This window comes from Dipodomys spectabilis, unplaced genomic scaffold (assembly GCF_019054845.1).
Source record: "Dipodomys spectabilis isolate Male_0828 unplaced genomic scaffold, ASM1905484v1 ptg000530l, whole genome shotgun sequence".
NCBI lineage: Eukaryota > Metazoa > Chordata > Mammalia > Rodentia > Heteromyidae > Dipodomys > Dipodomys spectabilis.
Window position 1 is genome coordinate 184,463 of NW_024871207.1, and position 22,055 is coordinate 206,517.

The 22,055-nt window shown below is 64.9% G+C and overlaps 2 protein-coding genes across 3 annotated transcripts; both read right to left on the reverse strand.

Annotated features, from left to right (window-relative positions):
* Positions 1-214: 214 nt before the first annotated feature.
* Positions 215-5,983, reverse strand: Npdc1 (neural proliferation, differentiation and control 1). 2 transcript variants are annotated; one of them, XM_042670236.1, is made up of 9 exons: positions 5,758-5,983; positions 3,841-3,987; positions 2,704-2,838; positions 2,448-2,618; positions 2,298-2,364; positions 2,134-2,218; positions 1,863-1,942; positions 587-680; positions 215-516 (listed from the first exon to the last, which is right to left on the reverse strand). In XM_042670236.1, exons 1-9 carry the CDS (start codon positions 5,867-5,869, stop codon positions 418-420), a joined length of 990 nt encoding a protein of 329 aa, XP_042526170.1. In that variant the 5' UTR covers positions 5,870-5,983; the 3' UTR covers positions 215-417. The 2 variants fall into 2 exon arrangements, with proteins under 2 accessions (XP_042526170.1, XP_042526169.1); XM_042670235.1 differs by having other exon boundaries at positions 2,448-2,621; positions 5,758-5,982.
* Entpd2 (ectonucleoside triphosphate diphosphohydrolase 2) lies at positions 2,471-13,084 on the reverse strand. Its single transcript, XM_042670233.1, has 10 exons — positions 12,935-13,084; positions 11,616-11,733; positions 10,972-11,122; positions 10,129-10,288; positions 9,788-10,015; positions 9,200-9,454; positions 8,991-9,110; positions 8,040-8,174; positions 7,211-7,448; positions 2,471-2,481 (listed from the first exon to the last, which is right to left on the reverse strand). Exons 1-9 carry the CDS (start codon positions 13,049-13,051, stop codon positions 7,245-7,247), a joined length of 1,488 nt encoding a protein of 495 aa, XP_042526167.1. The 5' UTR covers positions 13,052-13,084; the 3' UTR covers positions 2,471-2,481; positions 7,211-7,244.
* Positions 13,085-22,055: the final 8,971 nt, after the last annotated feature.

Below are 22,055 nucleotides of genomic sequence, written 5' to 3' on the forward strand. Positions count from 1 at the left end.
AGGAACAGCGCCCAGGCCTGGAGTTCAAGCTCCATGCCAAAAAAAAAAAAACAAAAAACAGTGGCCTGCCCACTCTCCAGTCTCCTTAACAAGGTCTTCCCAAGAGCTCCAAAGGCTGCCCTCTCTTGGGGAGCAGGAGGCCGTGGTCCCCCACTCCAAGGCCATCGTCCTCCAGTGGAGGTGAGCGGCTAGGGATGAACGGCATCTACAAGCACAGGTTTGAGATGGGCTTTAATTGGCTTCTGTCTCCAGAACTTCCCATCCTGCCTAGCCACCTCCCCGGGCGGGGGGGTACAAGGCAGCACGGGTCTCCTAGCACAAGCGGGGATCTCCTCGGGCCTCTCACAGCCCCATCCAGGCGGAGGCCCGGCCGCTCTCCCGCCGCGGACGCAGGCGCGCAGGTGGTTGGGGCCAGGGTCACTGCAGCGGAGACGGAGACGGCGAGTGTCCGCCCGGGAGGGGCGCAGACAGCGAGGCGTGGTCGAAGAGCGGGTTGCGGACCTCCATCTCCCCGGTCTGTGAAGGCGCTGAGTCAGGGCGCGCGAGGGCTTCGTGAGCCCCGGCTGGAGGACCTCCCGGCACTTACCGGGGCCAGGCCTGGACACTCGTACACGGTGAAGTCCCCGTCCTCGTTCTCCTCTTCCGACGCTGAGTCCAGGTCCTTGGGAGGCCCCTTATGCCTGAGTGAGGGCGGGAGGTCTGGTCTGCGCCGTGGGGGCGGCCGGGGGCTGAGGCCGGGGGCTGGGGCCAGGGGCTGGGCCGTGGAGGGGCCGTGGGCTTGGGCCGTGGGAAGAGCCGGGGCTGTGGGGGGGCCGGGGGCTGAGGCCGGGGGCTGGGGCCAGGGGCTGGGGCCGTGGGGGGGGCCGAGGGCTGGGGCCGTGGAGGGGCCGTGGGCTGGGGCCGTGGGAAGGGCCGGGGTCGTGGGGGGGCCGGGGGCTGAGGCCGAGGGATGGAGCCAGGGGCTGGGGCCGTGGGGGGGCCGGGGGCTGAGGCCGGGGGCTGGGGCCGTGGAGGGACCGTGGGCTGGGGCCGTGGCCGTGGGGGGGCAGGGGCCGCGGGGGCGGGGCCGGGGCCGTGGGGGGGCCGGGGGAATGGGGCCGTGGGGGGGCCGGGGGAATGGGGCCGTGGGGGGGCCGGGGGACTGGGGTCGTGGGGGGGCCGGGGGCTGGGGCCGTGGATGGGCCGTGGGCTGGGACCGTGGGGGGGCTGGGACTGTGGGGGGGCCGGGGGCTGGGGCCGTGGGCTGGGGCGGGGGGGGGGGGGCGTGGAGGGGCCGTGGGCTGGGGCGGGGGGGGGCCGTGGAGGGGCCGTGGGGGGCCGTGGGCTGGGGCCGTGGGGGGGGCTGGGGCCGTGGGGGGGCCGGGGGCTGGGGCCGTGGGGGGGCCGTGGGCTGGGGCCGTGGGGGGGGCGGGGCCGGGGCCGTGGGGGGGCCGTGGGCTGGGGCCGGGGAGCTGGGGCCGTGGGGAGGCTGGGGGGCTGGGGCCGTGGGGGGGCCGTGGGCTGGGGCCGTGGGGCTGGGGCCGTGGGCTGGGGCCGTGGGGGGGCCGTGGGCTGGGGCCGTGGGGGGGCCGTGGGCTGGGGCCGTGGGGCTGGGGCCGTGGGCTGGGGCCGTGGGGGGGCTGGGGCCGTGGGGGGACCGGGGGGCTGGGGCCGGGGGCTGGGGCCGTGGGGGGGCTGGGGCCGTGGGGGGGCCGGGGGGCTGGGGCCGGGGGCTGGGGCCGTGGGCTGGGGCCGTGGGCTGGGGCCGTGGGGGGGCTGGGGGGCTGGGGCCGTGGGGGGGCTGGGGCCGTGGGGGGGGCCGGGGGGCTGGGGCCGGGGGCTGGGGCCGTGGCGGCCCCGGGCACGGGGCGGGGCAGGCTCACCGCTCCAGGCACAGCATCTGCTGCCGCTGGTGCTGGTAGTGGTACATCTCTGCACTGTGCGCCAGCCGCTGGTCCCCGGGCTGTGGGCGGAAGCGGAAGGGCCCGCTGAGGGAGCGGGGCCACAGCGGACAGGGCGGGGCCACCGCGGACAGGGCGGGGCCATCGCGGATGGGGCGGGGCCACCGCGGGCGTGGTCTTGCCGCGGGGCGGGGCCAGGGAGGGGCAAGCAATGGACAGGGCGGGGCCGTGGGCGGGGCCAGCGACCGCTCACCGAGATCCCGGGCGGTACAGGTGAGCCAGGTGCCTTGGCAGTGGAGTAGTCTGCCTTCTGAGTCAGGCGGATCTCTCGCTGCAGCCTGCAGGAGGTGGAGCTGAGGTCATGGACTGGCCCTGGTGCATGCTGGGCCGGCCCGGCCCTGCCCGCCTGCTGCTCACCTGCACCAGCACAGGGCCGCCACCGCGAAGGCGGCCGCACCGGCCACGCAGAAGGCCACCATCAGCACTGCAGGAGATGTGCGGTGAGGGGCAAGCTCACTGTGAGTCCCTGCGACCCCCTCCCGCCCGCTGCCAGAGGCCCCGACCTACCAAGGGCCAGGCCGCTTCCACGCCCCCCACCAGGCTCCAAGGGAGCCATGTGCACCGGCCCAGACGATACCGGGGAACCCAAGGAGGCGCGGGGCGTGGGTAGAGAGGCTCCGCGAGTGAAGGGGAGGCTGGGCTGGGCTCCCGGACCCCTCTCTGAGAAGCCCAGGGTAGCTGCTGGGAGAACAGGTAGATTACATCAGTAGGGCAGGTTGATGTCCACAGTGGCAGAGGCCAGGGCAAGGGGCAAGGGTCTCACCAGGCTCCAGGAGCCGCTGCTGGACCTCAGGCAGGGGCCCAGCTGTGAGCCTCGAGTGCCTGGCTTCCTTGAGGGCTAGCTCCTGTGCCAAGAAGTCAATCTCATCTTCCAGTCTGGGCTGGGGCAGGTCCTCCCCTAGGGAGGGAGAAGGTCATCAGGTGAATCCTCATCTCCTCCTGAGACAGAGGGAACCATCCTGGTCTAGGCCTCTCTTCCTGGGCCTAGCAGGAAAGTCCTTAATCCTTCCCAGGTTGCCATAGCAACGACAGAGGGGCTTCCAGGAAAAGTGGGCAGGGAGGCCAGGGAGGAGGTACAAGGGGACTGTGCAGAAAGACCAGGCAGAAGAAAAGAATGTGGAGTCCCTTACCCTGGCATGGTCCATAGAGATGGGCAAAGCACTGGACAGCATTTCCAATCTCACCCCCCAAGTACCTTCTCTAGCCAACAGGGGCAGTGAAGAGAAGCCAAAGTAAGCCCAACTTCCAGGCTGGACTCCCAAGCTTCAAAGAGGAGGGCAGCACGGGGGTGGACGGCTGGCTGCCCCCCCTCGTTTCTACTGTGGACCTCAGAGTCCAGACAGAAGCTCCGAGGTAGGTACCCATCCACAACCCCCAACGAAGCACAGGCAAAAGGCTACAGCAACTGTTTGCTGCCTCTCAGGGCCCCCACAAGCCATACCCCTGCACCTCTCTGCAAGGTCCCATCATGCCTGAAGGTGTCCCGCAAGTGGCCATGGGTATGGACTTCAGGTTGGTGGCTGTCAGCACTGGCATGTTACCCACAAACACCCGTCATGGAGAGGGGGGATGAGCAGGGCACCCAGTGGGCAGGAAAGGAGACCCCTGGAGGAGCTTTGGCAGGTACTATGAGGCCCAGGCCTGGAAGCTCTGACTCTACTGAGGTCACCCTTACCTTAAAAAGGCCTTGCTGCCCTAAGGCCTCAGCCCAGCTTTAGGCTCTGGGCCTGTGCTACCTTGAAAGGACCAAGGAGCTGCTGCCAGAGTAACGTGGACACCTCACAGGGATCTAGTGATCGTCAGGGGTGGGGTCCCCTAGGAGTGCAGTACAGGTGTGGAGGCAGGGAGGGACAGAGGCCATCCTGCCCACTCACTTCCCCTGCCCTGTGCTCTTGCATACCGGGAGGCCGGTGCGTCCTGGGCACACAGTTCCCCTGCAGATCCTCCTGGAAGGGCTGAAGGCAGGGTCCACAGGCATGAGCACCCGTGGGACACCTAGCCCGCCTCTTCAGGGCACAGTCTAGGCTTCCAGGACAGGTTGCTGCATCTACAAAGGAAGAAGGCAAGCCTGGCCACAGCCTGCTGGGCCTGGCCTCTGGGCAGCAGCACTGCCCAGGCCTGCCCCTCAGGGCTGGCTCCGGCCATTGTTCTGGAGAGGCCCTTCCTCCCTGCAGCCAGGGCTCAGAACCAGGAAGCAAACAATTCCAAGACTTACGGGAACTCCCCTGCTCCACCCACTCCCCAGAGTCCGTCCACTTCCAGACCTAAGCCTGGCTGCAAACAGAATCTGACCCTCACTGTCCAGCTGCCTCTCCTGGGCAGAGCTATGCAGCCTTCCCAAACTGGCTACTACCCTCAAAGTGAGCCAAGTCCTCTAGCCAGACTGAGAGGTCAAGAGGGTGAGCCCAGGTCTAGCTTGGAAACAGCACCAGACCCCCCAAATATCAGAACTTTCCCCCCAAACTCAATTCATGCTGTCCAACAGGGGAGTGTGAAAGAGACTAGAACAAAGGCCCCACCTGGAAAGCCGTAGCTGGCCTGCTGCTGAGCCTCTGGCTTGTCCCAAGGCACAGAGAAGCCCTGGGATCAGATTTTCCTGGAGCCAGGTGGACCCAGCCTTGGGAGGCCTGGGTAAGCACTAGTCCCCAGTCATGCTGGCATCCCCCTGATTGGGGGCCCAGAAGGTGGTGTGGTGCTTATACATAGCCAGTCAGACCTATTGTCCCAATGGAGGATGGGGCAGTGACCCTTGCTGACTGTCTCCCTGTGGTGTACTGAAGTCCAGTTGCTTCAAGGTTAAGGACTATCTCCAACCTGGACCCAGTCACAGCAAGTCAGAGGCCGAGGGGGGCGGGGGGTGTCTCTGGGCAAGCAGATCCTTTCTCTCAGCCTGGCCGCTATCCCATGCTTAGGAGAGGGCAAAGAGGGGGTCGGCTGGCCAACTTCGGTTTCCTTGGTAGCCTGGCACTTGCAGCCTCCAGGCCACAGCCCCTCACGAGGACATTTCGGCAGCCCCGGGGGTGGGCATGGGTCCCTATGCCAGGGGCAGCTGTTCAGTGTGCAGATCTGTGGGCCTGGGACATCAGCCGGTTAAACATTAACCCCAGGCAGGTAGTTCACCCGACCCCACCTGTCAGACCCCACCTGTCAGGGAGCGGGGAAGCCTGGGGCTGATAACCCAGTCAGGCCCCCACAGAGACCTGTGGCACACGGTAGGCTCCTGGGGCCTACCTGGCCCTCCAGTCTTCCAGCCCCAGAGCCTCCGCTGCGCTCCTGCCAGCATCGTCTTGGGCACCCCAGCTCCGGCCTGCCTGAGGGTAGGCAAGGCAGGAGCCAAGGTGGCGGGAGGGTGACCAGGCCTCCACCCACACCTGGGCAAGGCGTGGGTGGAGATGCGGTGTGGGGGGGTCCCCAGGGCCCCCAGCTAAGCATAAGCAGCTGAGTGTGACCAGCGAGGCCTGAGCCCGGCCAGGCTCCGGCCAGGCGGCCTCCACGTCCCAGGCCATCCCCGATCGGCCTCCCATTCAGGCTGTGGGTACCCGGGAGCCCTCAAGGCTGGGCGTGAAGAGGCTGCAGGGGCCGCTCCCCGCCCGCAGGCCCCGGCAGCAGCCCTCGGCCTCGGGGCGCGGCGGAGCCGCGCAGGATCCCCGCGGACGGGGACCGGCGCGGGAGGCGGGGATTCCGGAGGAGCCCCGCGGTCCGGCCCTCCCGCCCCGGGGCTGTCAACTCGGCGTCCGGGGCCGGGCGCGGCGGCTTCCGGCGGACCCGGCCTGCGGGGCCTGCGGGGCCTGCGGCCCGCGCCCGAGAGCTGGCTCACCAGGGCGGCTGGCGGCGGCGCCGTGCAGGGCGGCTCCGAGGACGAGGCCGGAGAGCAGCAGCCGCAGCAGCCGCAGGTGCCGCGAGGAGGGCGGAGGGACCGGCGTCGCCATCGCTCAGCGCCGCCGCCCGGGCAGCATGGCACCCGCGGGCCCCGGCTCCGCACGGGCTCGGGCCGCCGCGGCGCGAGGAGCGGGGGAGCGGCGGGGGCGGCGGGGGCGGCGGGGGCGGCGGCGGAGGCGCTGACGCTGCGGCAAAGGATCCGGGAGCGAGGCGCGGCGGCGGGCGGCGCGCGTGCTGGGAGTGCGCCTGCGCGCGCCGCCCGCGGGGCGGGGGCGCCGGGGGACGCCCCTCCCCCAGCCCTCCTCCCCTCCCCCGCCCCCCTTCTCCCCCTCAGCCCCGGACATCTCGCTCCTGGCGTTGGCCTGCCCCAGCCGGACCCCCAAATCTGGCTTGGGGTCTGGGCGAGCCTCCCCGGGCCTTGCCACCCCCGCTCCTCTCCCGCACCGCTCCCAGGAGCGGAGGACCCGCCCCGGCTGTAGTACGGAAATCCCTGGTGCACCGGGCCGCGCACGGGTGGGCTCGAGAAACGCGGGGAAGCGCGGGCCCGCCCCGGACCGGAGGGGACGCCACGCCGGCGCTTCCCGCGGCGGCCACCAGGGGGCGGCGGCGGCGCGGGGCGGCGGCGGGAAGCCTGGGAGCTGTCCAAGGTGGCCGCGGCCCCGGGGCGCGCGACGGGGCTCATCCTCGGGCCCTCCACGCGGGTCTCCCCGCGGCTCAGCAGGAGAGCCACGGCGAGGCCCCCGCCCGGCGAGGTGCCGCTCCCAATCGCCGTCGCGGGGCGGGCGGGAGGCCCGCGGGGGGCGCGAAGCCCTGGGGGGGGCGCGCCCCTGCCTCCCCCGGGGCGAACTCGTGCGGGTCACTTCCGGGAAGGGGCCACACCCCTCGCCCGGATAACCGGGCGCAGGGAACTCTAATCCTGCGTGGCTGCGGGGTGCCCCGGCGAGGGCAAGGCGTCGCGATCGCGTCGCCGCCCCCGACCTCGCGGCCCCGGCCCCCGCCGTCGGTCCCGCGCACCTTCGCCCAGCCCCGCCGCAGGTCCCGCCAGGCTGGGCGAGGACCCGGAGTTTGTGAGAGAAGACTCGGGGAGCAGGAGTGCCCGAGTCGGGCCAGAGAGGCAGCGGGAAGAGCCGCGTCCCCGCTGCGGGCCTGGGGCCTTCAGGGTCAGCAGAGCGAGGGCGGCCGACGCGGAGCACTTTATTACAAAACCTTCACAAGCAGGGTCAGCCCCCGCCACGCGGCCCAGCGCTGCGGCGCCCCGACGACTGCCGGGCCGCGGCCCGGGTCACAGGCCGAGGGGCCCGCCACCCCCGGGGCGGGGGGAGCGGGAGGCCCTGGGGAAGCCCCAGGCCGGAAGGGGTGCGGGGGCGCGGGGCCAAAGGACCCCTGTGGACGTGGGTGCGGGGCCCGGCAGCTCCCCGCGCGACCCTAGATGGCGCTGGTGGCCTTGGCCGAGCGCACCTGGCGCAGCACCAGGAGCAGCGCGGCCAGGAGCAGCGCGGCGAAGAGCAGGAGCAGGGCCACCCACGAGCTGAAGTCCGTGCCCTTGCGCAGCCCCGGCGGGTCGGCGGGGATCAGGTTGGTCAGGTTCAGCATGTATCCCAGCGCCCAGCCTACCGCCGTGTCCGCGGCCTGGCAGGGAGGGGCAGGTGGGAAGGAGCCAGGTGGGAGGGGCAGGTGGGAGGGGCAGGTGGGAAGGAGCCAGGTGGGAGGGGGCAGGTGGGAAGGAGCCAGGTGGGAGGGGGCAGGTGGGAGGGGGCAGGTGGGAAGGAGCCAGGTGGGAGGGGGCAGGTGGGAAGGAGCCAGGTGGGAGGGGCAGGTGGGAGGGGCAGGTGGGAGGGGCAGGTGGGAAGGAGCCAGGTGGGAGGGGGCAGGTGGGAAGGAGCCAGGTGGGAGGGGGCAGGTGGGAGGGGGCAGGTGGGAAGGAGCCAGGTGGGAGGGGGCAGGTGGGAAGGAGCCAGGTGGGAGGGGGCAGGTGGGAAGGAGCCAGGTGGGAAGGAGCCAGGTGGGAGGGGCAGGTGGGAAGGAGCCAGGTGGGAGGGGCAGGTGGGAGGGGCAGGTGGGAGGGGCAGGTGGGAGGGGCAGGTGGGAGGGGGCAGGTGGGAGGGGAGGATTCGCAGCCTCCCAGAGACCGGCCCCGCCTCCGGCTCTGCACCCTCCGGCCCCGCCCCGCCAGGCCTCGGCCCCGCCCCGACGACCCAGGCTCTGCCCGGCCCCGCCTACCTTCTTCTGGAAGGCCACGCCCCCAAAGGTGCGCTCGTCGAAGCCGTAGCCGCGGCTCAGCAGCTGGTGCACGAACACGGCGGTGGCGCAGTGGCTGGCCAGGTGGGCCTGCTGCCCCGGCGCCTGGGCCTGCAGCTGGGACCGGGGCAGGACACGGCCGTGACCATGGGACAGGAGCCGCGCAGTCCCCACCCACAGGCCAGACAGCGGCAATGCCTGAATATGCCTGGAGATGGTGCCCCACCCGGGGCCGGCAGCACCGCCGCCCGAAGGCCAGCCTGAGGGCTCCGCAGGGAGGGCCGATCCGGGAGCTGGGCAGCAGTGGAGCTGCGGACCTGTGGGCAGGGGCCCCGAGCCCCAGGCTTTGATCTGGTCCCCACCTCTGCCGCCTTCCCCAAGACACCTTTGTGTGCAGCTACTAGACAGGATGGCACTGGGTCTGGCGCATTTCTTCAGGAGTCTCACGCAGACACCTCCAGCTGCTCAGCCCCATGCCCTTCCTTAAAAGGGACTAATGTCTAGCCAGTGGCAGAAGGCAGAGCCCTGAGTCCTTTCAGCTCCTCATGCTCCACCCCAAGCCCTGCCAGTTCTCTCCACCACATCTCCCTGGCCTGCCTTCTCCCCCACACTGCCCCTGCTAAAGCTCCCTTGGTCCCTGCCAGCTCCACACTGCTCGGCAGAACTTTATGTTGCTCCCCTCTGCCCTCCAGGAGTGGGTGCAGGTCCGGCCTCAGAAAGCCAGGGAACCCCAGCCCACTTGGCCCCAAACTCCCCAGCTATAATCTGGCCATATCTTGAGTACAGCATGGTCATTCCTCAGCCCAGTCAGTGGTATTCTGGAAGACCTCCCTTCAGGTAAAGCAAAGGGATGGGGGCGGGGGCAGAGGAAGGGAATCCCTCCCTCCAGGCAGTGCAAAGGGATGGGGGGCAGAGGAGGTGAGCAGGCCTCACCTCGGCCCAGGTCTGGTTGCAGAGGGTGACGGAGGCCGCCTCGAGTTGCTGCAGGGTGGCAACAGGCAGTCCCATCACAGTTCTGAGGAAGTCCACGGTGTAGTAGAAAGCAGAGAAGGCCTGCGGGGAAGGGAGGAACACGGTGACACGGTGACCCAGCGGCATGGCTGGAGAACCTCAGGCCCTCTCCCTCTGCTCCTGAGACTCACGATGAAGCTCCCAGCCACGGGGGGCTGGAAGACCCCATTGAAGGAACACAGGGAGAAGTGGCAGGAGGAGAAGTTGAAGAGGCTGGAGACAAGGCTGCGACAGAGGATGGGGTCGCTGCTCCCAGACAGGCTGACCCTGGTGCTGCTGTTGAAGCCGGGGGGCCGCTGGCTCGCTGTGCATGGTGACTGGTACACCTCCCCAAGCACCACTTGGGAGGAATAGCCTCTTGGCCAGCAAGGGTGGAACCCATGGGTCTGAGGGAGTGAGCAGAGGGTGAGAGGTGCCCCATGATTCCCGCCCCGCCTCAGAGCGCCAGCGGATACACTGCCCCCAAGTCAAAGAGAGCAGCATCGCCTGTGTTCAGGAGCCATCAGAAGATAAGTTCCGTAGTGAAAAAATCAAGGCCTTCTGAGATCACCAGGCTCTCCTTTCTCCAGGCCCCTCCCCCCCCGCCCTGGCCGTGGCTATGCTGGGTCCCTCCCCTCCGGTCTTTGGCTGATGAAAGGCAAGTGGGAGGGCTGTGCTGTGGGCCCTGTCCCTCTGCTCCGTCCCCTTGACAGTGGTGGCGGCAGCCTGAGCAGAGGTACCTGGAGGGCGCTGGCCAGCAGCCTCTGCAGGACCTGGTCTCGGCCGTAGCAGAGGAAGCTGTGAGTATACACTCGGTATTTCTGGCCGTAGAGCCGCAGGTGGACTTCATTGGCTGGGTCCTCGGCCGGACTGGCTGTCTCAAAGGTGATCTGCGTGGAGGCACCGCCGAGGTCCATGGCCCCCGTCGTCCCCCTCCTTGGCCGGAACCACCGGCCCACCCAGCCATACTGCGGAGAGTGGAGGTGGGGTTGGTGGATGGACAGGACTGGGCTCCACAGGCCTATGGCCAAGCCCCCCTGCGCCCCCCCCCAGGCCCCTGCCAGGTGCCCAACAGGCCCACCTTGATGAAGTTCTCCAGCAGGTAGTTGGCAGTCACCCAGCCAAACACTCCCTCATCCTGGCCAGAGAGGATGCGCGCACCACGGAAGTCAAAGGGGTACTGGGTCAGCGTCTGAGTCACCGCCCCAAGCACACCGGCACAGGCCTCGGGACTGGTGAGACTGAGAAGGAGGGAGGACTGAGGGGCTCCTCCCTGTGCAGGCAGAAGGACTGAGGGGCTCCTCCCTGTGCAGCCAGAAGGACTGAGGGGCTCCTCCCTGTGACACAGGAGGACTGAGGGGCTCCTCTCTATGACACAGGGAGGACTGAGGGGCTCCTCTCTATGACACAGGAGGACTGCGGGGACTCCTCTCTATGACACAGGAGGACTGCGGGCCTCCTCCCTGTGCAGCCAGGAGGACTGAGGGGCTCCTCTCTATGACACAGGGAGGACTGAGGGGCTCCTCTCTATGACACAGGGAGAACTGAGGGGCTCCTCTCTATGACACAGGGAGGACTGAGGGGCTCCTCTCTGTGACATAGGAGGACTGCGGGGACTCCTCTCTATGACACAGGAGGACTGCAGGGGCTCCTCTCTGTGCAGCCAGGAGGACTGCGGGGCTCCTCTCTGTGAGCCAGGAGGACTGCGGGGCTCCTCTCTCTGCAGCCAGGAGGACTGCGGGGCTCCTCTCTGTGCAGCCAGGAGGACTGCGGGGCTCCTCTCTGTGACACGGGAGGACTGAGGGGCTCCTCCCAAGGCCACTCCTGGGGGTGTCCCAGCCCCAAGCAGTGGCCAGCAGCCCGTAGGCCCCTCATGCAGCACCTGTCCAGGTCAAGGTCAAGGTTGAGGCTCAGGAATACTGACTTGAGCAGCCTCATGCCCGCTGTGGCGCCCAGGTAGAGCGGCGTTCTGGAATGTTGGTCTTTGGGCACATCCCTAAGCGCCTGTTCAAGACATTCAACCAGACTCTGGCCGGCCCTGGCAGGGTCATCCGCGTAGCTGGAGATGCCCCCACCTAGAGAGGGTAGGTGTAAGCCCAGCCTGGCAGACAGCCCCCAGGGGCTGCTGCTGGGGGTGCCTGCCTCCCAACCAGGTGGCAGCTTAGACACACCTTGTCTGCCTACACCCCATCTCAGAGAGAGACAAAGGAGCGCAGGTGCCACCCTGTCTCTGAGGCTGCCGCCCGCCTGGTGGGTGTGGGCACAGGTGCCTGGACAAAGCATGGGGCACTGTCCGCCCAGTCTAGCTTCCCAGGGTCCAGCCTGGATGTGGGTGCTGGACGCTCAGAGCACAGAGGCTTGTCGAGCTGGTCAAGCCCAGACTGTCGACCTTTCTAGAACACAGGCCTCGCATGGCCCCTCCCGGGCCCAGAGGGCCCAGTCTGTTTCTGAGACTCCTGCTGACACAACCCCACCAGCCCCACACAGAGGGCCAGGCCAAGCCAGGGTCCCCAAGATGCCCACAGGGGGCTGCGGCTAGGACAGGTTCGGTGCTGGGCGTCTACCCACCCGAAACATCACAGGAGCTGTGCTGGCCCACGATGCCCGTGTCATTCTCCTTGTCCGCTGGCCACTTGTAGATAAACATGGATGTGTGCGAAGAGCCGGCATCCAGGACTATGCCATACTGAGGGAAGGGGAGGGGAGGGGAGGGAGCAGTCAGCCTGGGGGTCCAGGAGTCCTGAAGAGCCCCCCCACTTTACTGCTGCCTGATTTGTGGTGAGCTTAATGCCATAACCACAGCAATACAGCTTGCTTGCTTGCTTGCTTTTTTTCTTTTTGGTTGTGGGTCTTGAACTCTGGGCCTTGCGCTGTCCCTCAGCTTTCAGCTCAAGGCTAGTGTTCTGCCACTTGAGCCACAGCGCCACTTCTGGTAATGCAGCTTTAATATTAGGAGAATTAGCAGAGGCCTCTCAGGTGATCCTCCCTCTGACTGCCTGGCGTCTGGATGCCATGATCGGGAAGCAGCCTTCCTAGTGAAGGCAAATCCGAGTCCCACCATTACATCCGCAGCTTTGCCCCACGCTTGAGGGGCGGCTCAGGGAGGCAGAGCCCAGTTGCAGATGAGCCCCTTGGGCCTCTCTTCCTTCCTGCTCTGCAGCTGTCTGCCCTGACCTCAGCCAGACCTGAGGATGTGCATGGGAGGCCTGGAAATGAGCTTCCAATACGCGTCTCCTCTCTGAGCCTCAGAGCGAGCGTCAGAGGGGTCTCGGCTGTGGCGCTGCGAGGGGGCTGGGGGGCTCAGTACCGGCGTGTCAGTGTGTCAGTGCTGGGCCTAGCACCTGCCTCCAAGGTCCGGCCTCCAATCCTGGGAGCCCGGCTGGAGGTCAGGCTCGGGTCGTGCCAACACCAGCCTGGGAAAGACTACGCCGCCCTGCACACCAGGAGCCCACCCGGGAGGCGGGAGGCGGGGGGAGCGGGAGGCGGGGGGAGCGGGGGGAGGGGGGGGGCGGGAGGGCCCCTCCGGTGCCACCGTCCAGGCTCCTGGGGTCTCCCCCATCCCCCCCCCCCCGCGCACCCCAGTGACGTGGGAGGAGGGCGCCCCGTGCGGACCACCGTGGCAGCTCCAAGGGTCCTCGGTCCCCCGCGCCCGTCACCCCATCGGGGCGGAACCCCGAGCCGGTGCGGCTCTAGCCGCGGGGCGGCCGGGCCTGCGCGGCGGGCGGGGAGTTCCCGCGACTTTGGCCTCCAGCACCGCGCCGCTCCGGAAGCGCCGCGCCCCGCAGACGCGGAGGGCGGAGCGCGGGGCCCGCGGCGGGCGCGCGGGGTCGGGGTCCCCGCGGGCGCCGGCCGCCGCCCCGCCCGCGCCCCGTCCCGCCGCCGCGCACCTTCAGAGCCGGCGGTTCCCGGACGTCGCGCGTGGGGACGCAGAGCAGCAGGAGGCCGGCGAGGCCCACGGCGGCCAGCAGCAGCGGCGGCAGCAGGGACAGCAGCTTCCCCGCCATGGGCGCGCGGAGGATCGGCGGGGACCGGGCCGGGGCGGGGACCGGGCCGGGGCGGGCGGGGGCCGGGGCCGCCGGGCCGCGGAGCGGCGCCCGGGCGGGGCGGGGCCTGCCGGGGGCGGGGCCACGGGGGCGGGGCCACGCCCGCGGCCACGCCCACCGCCGCGAGCCCAGGTGAGAGGTGCGGCGGCTTCGCGGGTGACGCGGCGCAGCCGCCAGTGGCCCGCGGCCGGGGCCGGAATCCTCAGGCCGTCCTCAGGCGTCGGGAGGGGTGCCGGGCCGGGATGGGGTGTCGGGGCGGGCCGGTGAGCTGGAATAGGAGTTCGGCGGCCCCCGGGGACCCGGGCCGGGTGGGCGGCGCAGCCCCCGCGATCCCCACGCGTGCGGACCACGCTGCTGCGCCCACCCGACCTGCCGCGCGGGGCCGCCCGGCGCCCCGACCCGCGGGGCCGCGCGGCCTCCCGGGCCGGAGCTGGGGGGGAGGGGGGCAGCCCAGCCCCTCCCGGGCCCGGAGCTGGGGGGGAGGGGGGCAGCCCGGGCCCGGAGCTGGGGGAGAGGGGGGCAGCCCAGCCCCTCCCGGGCCCGGAGCTGGGGGGGAGGGGGGCAGCCCGGGCCCGGAGCTGGGGGGGAGGGGGGCAGCCCGGGCCCGGAGCTGGGGGGGAGGGGGGCAGCCCAGCCCCTCCCGGGCCCGGAGCTGGGGGGGAGGGGGGCAGCCCAGGCCCGGAGCTGGGGGGGAGGGGGGCAGCCCGGGCCCGGAGCTGGGGGAGAGGGGGGCAGCCCGGGCCCGGAGCTGGGGGGGAGGGGGGCAGCCCAGCCCCTCCCGGGCCCGGAGCTGGGGGGGAGGGGGGCAGCCCAGGCCCGGAGCTGGGGGGGAGGGGGGCAGCACAGCCCCTCCCGGGCCTGGAGCTGGGGGGGAGGGGGGCAGCACAGCCCCTCCCGGGCCTGGAGCTGGGGGGGAGGGGGGCAGCCCGGGCCCGGAGCTGGGGGAGAGGGGGGCAGCCCGGGCCCTCCCGGACCCGGAGCTGGGGGGGAGGGGGGCAGCCCGGGCCCTCCCGGACCTGGAGCTGGGGGGGAGGGGGGCAGCCCAGGCCCGGAGCTGGGGGGGAGGGGGGCAGCACAGCCCCTCCCGGGCCTGGAGCTGGGGGGGAGGGGGGCAGCACAGCCCCTCCCGGGCCTGGAGCTGGGGGGGAGGGGGGCAGCCCGGGCCCGGAGCTGGGGGGGAAGGGGGCAGCCCCGGCCCGGAGCTGGGGGAGAGGGGGGCAGCCCGGGCCCGGAGCTGGGGGGGAGGGGGGCAGCCCGGGCCCAGAGCTGGGGGGGAGGGGGGCAGCCCGGGCCCTCCCGGACCCGGAGCTGGGGGGGAGGGGGGCAGCCCAGGCCCGGAGCTGGGGGGGAGGGGGGCAGCCCAGGCCCGGAGCTGGGGGGGAGGGGGGCAGCCCAGCCCCTCCCGGGCCCTGGGCCGAGGCGAGCAGAGGAGGGCCGGGTGGCTACACGGCCACACCACGCCTGGTGATGGACAGAAGAGGGACAGCCGATGGGCCCCGCCGCGGCCGCACCGCCCTGCCGGCCTCCGAGGAAGGCCGAGGCTCAGACAGGGAGGCCAGGCGTCCAGCAGGCCTCGTGCATGCCAGGCCTCATCCTAGCAGATACCAAGTGGCGTCTTTGGCCAGGGGCGTTGGATACAGGCCGGGAAGGGCAGGGCTGTGAGGGCACAGTTCTGACCACCCCTGCCCCCCAGCCCGGGATGTCCCAGCCTCCCGCCCTCCCCTTCCTCTCCTGGCCCGAGGGGCTCGAGCCACAAAGCAGTGTTCCAGGCCGCAGGCAGCCCTGTGACCAGACCTCGGGGCACGGGCATCTGGAGCTCCAGAGCTGCCTTTGATGGGAACCGGGTCCGGGCAGAGCCCTGGCCACAAAAACAGCAGGGACAATCGGGCTGGACTGCCGCCCAGGCTCAGGGTCTGGTGTCTAGGGCCAGCAAAGGCTTCTTTCTTCCCGCTGGGGACGGGTGGGGGGGAGAGGGATGGAGGACCTGGGAGGTCAGCCCCTCCCCCTCAGAGCCGCAGTCTCCAGAACAAAACTTGTGAGTGTGGCCAGGCCTGTTTCCTGGTAGCACACCCCACATCCCCCCAAGCCCTTTTTTCCACGGCTGGGGGGCAGGGGGGATGCAGACTGGACCCAGCTGGGAACAGCATGTGAAAAGGCTGTGTGTGCTGGGAGCCCCTGCCTGCCAGCACCCCATCTCTTGTACTCAGCCCAAGAGAGCTTTCTAGTGTTCTGCCCTTGGATGGACAAGCCAGGGCCACAGAAGCCCCCACCAAGCCTGGCAGGCCAGGGCTGGGGTAGGGAGGCCTGACCCCTGCCCTGGGGGAAGACAGCCTCCCACCAAGGCCCTGACAAGCTGCCAAGGTGGGGGGGGGGGAGGCAGGGAGCTGGAAACCTCCAGGCTCCCCACCAGGGCAGGGTCTGAGGACCGAGTTGTCTCTGAGAAAGAGCAAGGGCGGGGCATGCCCCCTTTAGCCAAGATGTCCTGGGGTGCTGGGCCCTTGGATGGGAGAGCTGGGGGAGGGGCCCAGGGGAGTGGACTCAGTGGAAGGGAGGAGTAGCAGCTTTGGGAACTTGGCAGGGGTGGGTTAGGAACATGCCAGGGCTCCTGGCAGAGGAACGTGGGTGCCGTAGAGATGCACAGCCTCTCCCGCAATCTCTGGGAGGGGTGGCCTTGCCAGGATCTCCATCAGAAAGCCCCGGGTGCAGTGGTTGAAATCCTGGGCCGGGAAAGTCCTTGCCTGCGGCCCCCTCTGCCCCAGACTCGTTAGTCACCCAACCAACGCCTGAAGCCGGCGAGCAGTGATGATCTTGGTATGTTTGTACAACCTGGGTGCTGTCTCAGCTCTAATCACCCAAGACTGACTGACTGCCACTTGAGCCACAGCTCCATTTCTGGCTTTTTTGGTAGTTGCAGGGAGATGAGAGCCTCCCAGAGTCTCTCCTCCAGGGCTGACTTGGACAGCAGTGCTCAGATCTCAGCCTCCTCAACAGCTAGCATTATCAGCCTGAAGGCGGGAAAAAGCCCATGGCCCCAGGTGTTCCGGAAAAAGCAGGCGTGGAGGCCCGGGGAGGAAGAGGAAGTGGCTGGCTGGTGAAGTGCAGCAGCCGCAACCGAGAGGGTGGGGCTCGGGCAGGTGGATAAGAACATGAGTATCAGGGCAGAAGGCAGTCTGCTGCAATCCGCACTCCCCAGCGGCCTGCCCGGGCCTCTCCTCCACTGGAGAAGCCTGCCTCTGCACTGTCTACCTCTCCTTCTCCTTTCTCTATAGCTTTGCTACCTGTCAATGTATCTCTAAGTAATGTATTTTTTCTTGGTCTTTCCTTCCCTCTCTCCCTCCCTCCGATGCTCCCTCCTCTCTCTTTTGTGCCAGTTCTGGGGCTTAAACTCAGGGCCTGGGCCACTGTCCCTGAGTTCTTTTTGCTCAAGGCTAGCACTCCACCACTTTGAGCCACAGCGCCACTTCCAGTTTTCTGGTGGTTAATTGAAGATAAGAATTTCACCGATTTTCCTGCCTAGGCTGTCTTTGAACCGCGATCCTCAGATCTCAGGCTCCTGAGTAGCTAGGATGACAGGTGTGAGCCACGGATGCCCGACTTCACATGGTGCTTTTGAGAGTCTCAGCCCTTTTGACACTGAAGGCGCATCTGTTCATTCACTGTCCCCGTGTAAATATACCAGCTCACACCAGTGGAGCAGTCCCCGTATAAATATACCAGCTCACACCAGTGGAGCAGTCCCCGTGTAAATATACCAGCTCACACCAGTGGAGCAGAGACGTGCATGGAGGATTGTCTGGTCTTGCAGTGTCTGGCTGCTGCATTCAGAGCCCCCCAGGGAGTGTCCCAAAGGCTGAATTGCCTTTGTAGTGACACCATCTCCAGCTCCACATCTCCAACAAGATGGTGCCCAGATGCAGCCCTTGGAAAGCTCCCAACATCTCCCATGCTTCCTCGCATTTGTGCAACTTTGAGATTTTGAAGAGCTATGGAGGGCAGACTGGGCCGTCCTAGAGACTTCAGTTCTGTTACCAAGATGACGGATGTCCCTCTGAGAAGCTCTGCCCCAGCCTTGCATCCCTGGCTGGGGCTGCTCTTACCCACACACATGCACAGGCTGTGTAGTGTGTGCTGCAGACCTGTCCTCTAGTGGTTTGTCATCATTTGGATGCCTCTGCCCTGTGTTCCAGGTTTGTTTCTGGGGCTCAAGTCTGAGTAATCACTGTGAGCTCAGGGTGTTCTCCAAAGGCCTGGGGTTTGTTTACAGAGCACCTCCCAGTCATCTGGAGGCCGCATGGGTGTGGGGGATGGGAGGAAACGCTCCCAGCTTCTATGTTCCTGTGTGGAGAACTAGATGTCCTTGGCAGGATCCTCACTGGGCCTGAATGGAGTGCACGGTCCCCAGCCCGCCGGACCCATGTGCCGCACTCGGTCCCCAGCCCACCGGGCCTGCGTGGAGTGCACAATCCCCCAGCACAACACAGCACATCTTGACCTCTAGGAAGAAATTTGCATCTCTTGTACTGGGGTTCTGACTCAAGCAGTGGAATGTCTGCCAAGAATGAGACTCTTGAGTTCCTCATTAAAAAAGGGAAAAGGAGCCGGGCGCCGGTGGCTCACGCCTGTCATCCTAGCTACCTAGGAGGCTGAGATCTGAGGATCGTGGTTCAAAGCCAGCCCGGGCAGGAGAGACCGTGAAACTCCTATCTCCAATAAACCACCAGAAAACCGGAAGTGGCGCTGTGGCTCAAGCAGTAGAGCGCTCGCCTTGAGCTGAAGAGCTCAGGGACAGTGCCCAGGCCCAGAGTTCAAGCCCCGCGACCGACCAAAAAAAAAAAGGAAAAGGGGCTGGGAAAGTGGCTCAGTGGTAGAGTGCTTGCCTAGCACACACAAAGCCCTGGATTTGATTCCTTAGTCCCACATAAGCAGAAAAAGCCTGAAAAGGCACTGTGGCTCAAGTGGTAGAGCGCTAGCCTTGAGTGCAGAGAGGCTTAGGGACAGGGCCCAGGCCCTGAGTTCAAGCCCCAGGACTGGAAAAAAAAAGGGGCAGGGAAGAAAGCAAGCAAGCGAGAGAGGGAGGGAGAAAGAGAAAGAAAGAAGACAAGAAAGGAAGGAAGGACATTTTTCTTTCAACATTTTTTTTTTCTTTGATGGGTCATGGGGCTTGAACTCTGGGCCTGGGCACTGTCCCTCAGCTCAAAGCTCAAAGCTAGCGCTCTACCACTTGAGCCACAGCATCACTTCCAGTTTTCTGGTGGTTAATTGGAGATAAGTCTCACAAACTTTCCTGCCAGGGCTGGCTTTGGAACGGTGATCCTCAGATCTCAGCCTCCTGAGTAGCTAGGATTCCAGGCGTGAGCCACCAGCACCTGGCTCACAAGTTACTATTAACTCAGTGATTCTAACACTTTATCAATAAATGAATGAATGAAAGAGAGGAGAGAGAGAAGAGAAAGTACTCAGGGCCAAGTGCTGTCTTCCTCTTCCACTCAAGGCTGGTGCTCTACTACTTGAGCTACAATGCCACTTCTGGTTTTTGGCTGATTAATTGGAGTTTTCTACCCAGGCAGGCTTTGAATATCAATCCTCAGATCTCAGTCTCTTGAGTAGCAAGGATTACAGGCGTGAGCCACCAGCGCCTGGCTTATCAGTAACATTTTAAATAGATCCCAACAGAACTGATTGTAAAGGCATTGCTAATTTACTCATAATTACAAGAAAAAGTTTTCAGCACTTAACTATTTATTATGCTCGATTCCTTAGTACCCTGTAAACAAAAAAATAAGCCGGTGCTGGTGGCTCACACCTGTAATCCTAGCTACTGAGGAGGCTGAGATCTGAGGATCGCAGTTCAAAGCCAGCCCAGGCAGGAAAATCCATGAGACTGATGTCCAATAAAAACCACTCGAAAGGGCTGGGAAGGTGGCTCAGTGGTAGAGTGCTTGCCTTGCATGCATGAGGCCCTGGGTTCAATTCCCAAGCACCACATAAATAAAAAGAAAAAAGCCGGAAGTGGTGCACTGTGGCTCAAGTGGTAGAGTGCTAACCTTGAGCTGAAGAACTGAGGGACAGCGCCCAGGCCCAGGGTTCAGGCCCCACGACCAGACCCCCCCCAAAAAACAAACAAAACCACCAGAAAAGCAGAAGTGGCGCTGTGGCTCAAGCAGTAGAGAGCTCACCTTGAGCTGAAAAGCGCAGGGACAGCGTCCAAGCCCAGGAGGCTGAGCTCTGAGGATCACAGTTCAAAGTCAGCTCAGGCAGACTCTCATCTCCAATAAACTACTCAGGAGAAGCGGGAAATGGCACTGTGGAAAGTAGTAGAGTGTAAGCCCTGAGCAAAAGAAGCTCAGAGACAGCAACCAGGCCCTGAGTTCAAGCCCCAGAACTGGCAAAAAACAAACAAAAAGTCTTATAGACTTTCTGTCTTGACTGGCTTTGAACCACAATCCTGATTTCAGCCTCCTGAGTCACTAGCACTGCTGGTGTCAGCCATCAGCATCCAACTTCAGGCTCTTTAAAAATATTATTTTTTTGGGGGGGGGAGGTCTGGTTGTGGGGCCTGAACTCTGGGCCTGGGCGCTGTCCCTCAGCTCTTCAGCTCAAGGCTAATGCTCTACCACTTGAGCCACAGCGCCACTTCCGGCTTTTTTCTTTTTACTTATGTGGTGCTGAGGAATTGAACCCAGGGCCTCATGAATGCAAGGCAAGCGCTCTACCACTGAGCCACCTTCCCAGCCCCTAAAAATATATGTTTTGTACAGCAGGTTGAGCTTCCCAGCAAAATTAAGGAAGCACAGAGATCCTCTCCTCTCCACGCACGCACGCCCTTTGTACTGTGGCTGTGAACCTCCTGTTGACGCTGCTTACACTTTGCCCCACAGCTGGGATGATGTGTAACGAGCCCAGCCTTTTCTGTGGAGATGAGGTCTTGTAAACATTTTAATCAGCTTGGCCTTGGCCCATGATCCGTCTGACCTCTGCCCCCTGAGCAGCTGAGATTCAAATATGAGTCACTGTGCCCAACTTTTCACCCTTTTTTAATGTTGATTTCTTCCTGACCGGCTTGATCTCTGTGAGACTCTGCAGGCCTTCATGTGGTAGCCTTGTGTCACCATAGATACAAGTATTGCGGAAATGGCTGGGGAGATGTCTGGTTCACCCTGGAGGTCTTGGGCTTCTATCTGTCAAGAGATTCCCCAGCCCGGCGTCGGTGGCTCACGCCTGTCATCCTAGCTACTCAGGAGGCTGAGATCTGAGGATTGCAGTTCAAAGCCAGCCCGGGCAAGAAAGTCCATGAGACTCTTATCTCCAATAAACCACCAGAAAACCAGAAGTGGCGCTGTAGCTCAAGTGGTAGAGTGCTTGCCTTGAGCTGAAGAGCTGAGGAACAGTGCCCAGGCCCAGAGTTCAAGACCCACAACCAAAATAAAAAAAAAAAACAGGAAAAAATTCCCCACTCTGATGGCAGCTTGGGCCATTCTTGCTTACAGGCTGACAAGTCTCACTGCGGATGCATTTTAGGTTTTATCTCACATTGTTTAAGTGAATACACAGAGACAGAGGTGGTTGGAAGGCTCAGTGCCGGGTGCCCTCTCCCATAGCTGGTGCGAGCATCTTATGCAACTATAGCACCAGAGCAAAACCCAGAACCGGACTCTGCTTTAGGCCCCACCAGTTGTAGTCTGAAGACCAGTGTGATCTTTTTTGTTGTTGTTGGTTGTGGGGCTTGAACTCTGGGCCTGGACACTGTCCCTCAGCTCTTCAGCTCAAGGCCAGCGCTCTACGCGCTCTACGGTTCTACCGATTGAGCCACAGCGCCACTTCCGACCAGTGTGATCTTATCACAAGGCCTCCAGCAACCGTCACTCTGTGGTGGCCAGGCTAACTCAACCTTCAGGAGACCTCTGTAGCCACGCCCACCCTGCCCCCACCTCTTCTCCCTCCTCAATCCAGACAGGCTGTGGAGTTATACCTAGTGTAAAAAACTAATCAATATGAATATAACTAGGTGGTTTGGGGCAATCTTGTCACTCAAAACAATTTCCTGGCTAAATGCTGGTGACTCATACTTGTAATCCTAGCTACTCAGGAGGCAGTTCAAGGACAGCCCAGACAGGAAAGTGTGTGAGACTCCCAATTAACCTCTAGAGAACAGGAAGTGGATCTGTGGCTCCAAGTGGTAGAGAGCTCGCCTTGAATGAAAAAACTCATGGCGGCGCCCAGCCTGGAGTTCAAGCCCCAAGACCGACAAAAAACAACAAAATTTCCTTGAGGGCTCTGCCTTGCCAGCTCGGTTTATTACTGAGCTGAATCCCAGGGCACACGTATCGCACTAGTTTAAACAATCACCTCGAGAGAGACGGGCGTGAAATAACCTGCTAGGAACATTCCTACACCTTCCTCCAGGACAAATGAGTATCTCTGGAATAGATGAGATCAGCAGAGGCGTTAGCTGGAGCCCTCCAGGGAAACAGACCGGCGGGGGAGGGAGGCACTGCTGGAAGGAATTGGAGGCTGCAAGTCCATCATCTGCAGAGCAGACGGCAGGCTGGAGACTCGCCAGGCAGGAGGAGGGGAAGAGGTTATCTAGGGGTACGATTTCTTCTTCTTCTGGGGGACTTTGGTCTTCTCCCTTAAGACCTTCAACTGAAGCTGGGTGCTGGGCTCACACCTGTACTCCCAGCTGCTTGAGAAGCTGATTCCTGGGGAATGATGGTTTGAAGTCAGCCAGGGCAGAAAAGTCACCTCTAATTAACCAGCAAAAAGCAGCTGGAGGTAGTAGAGCACCAGCACGAGCAAGCAAGCCAAGTAAGAACCAGGCCTGTGAGTTCAAGCCCCAATACAGGGGGTGGAAAAGAGATTGAAAACCAAAATATAATTTTTGTGTGTGTGCGTGGGTCTTGGGTTTTGAACTCAGGGCCTGAGCGCTGTCCCTCAGCTCTTTTGCTCAAGGCAAGTGCTATCCCCC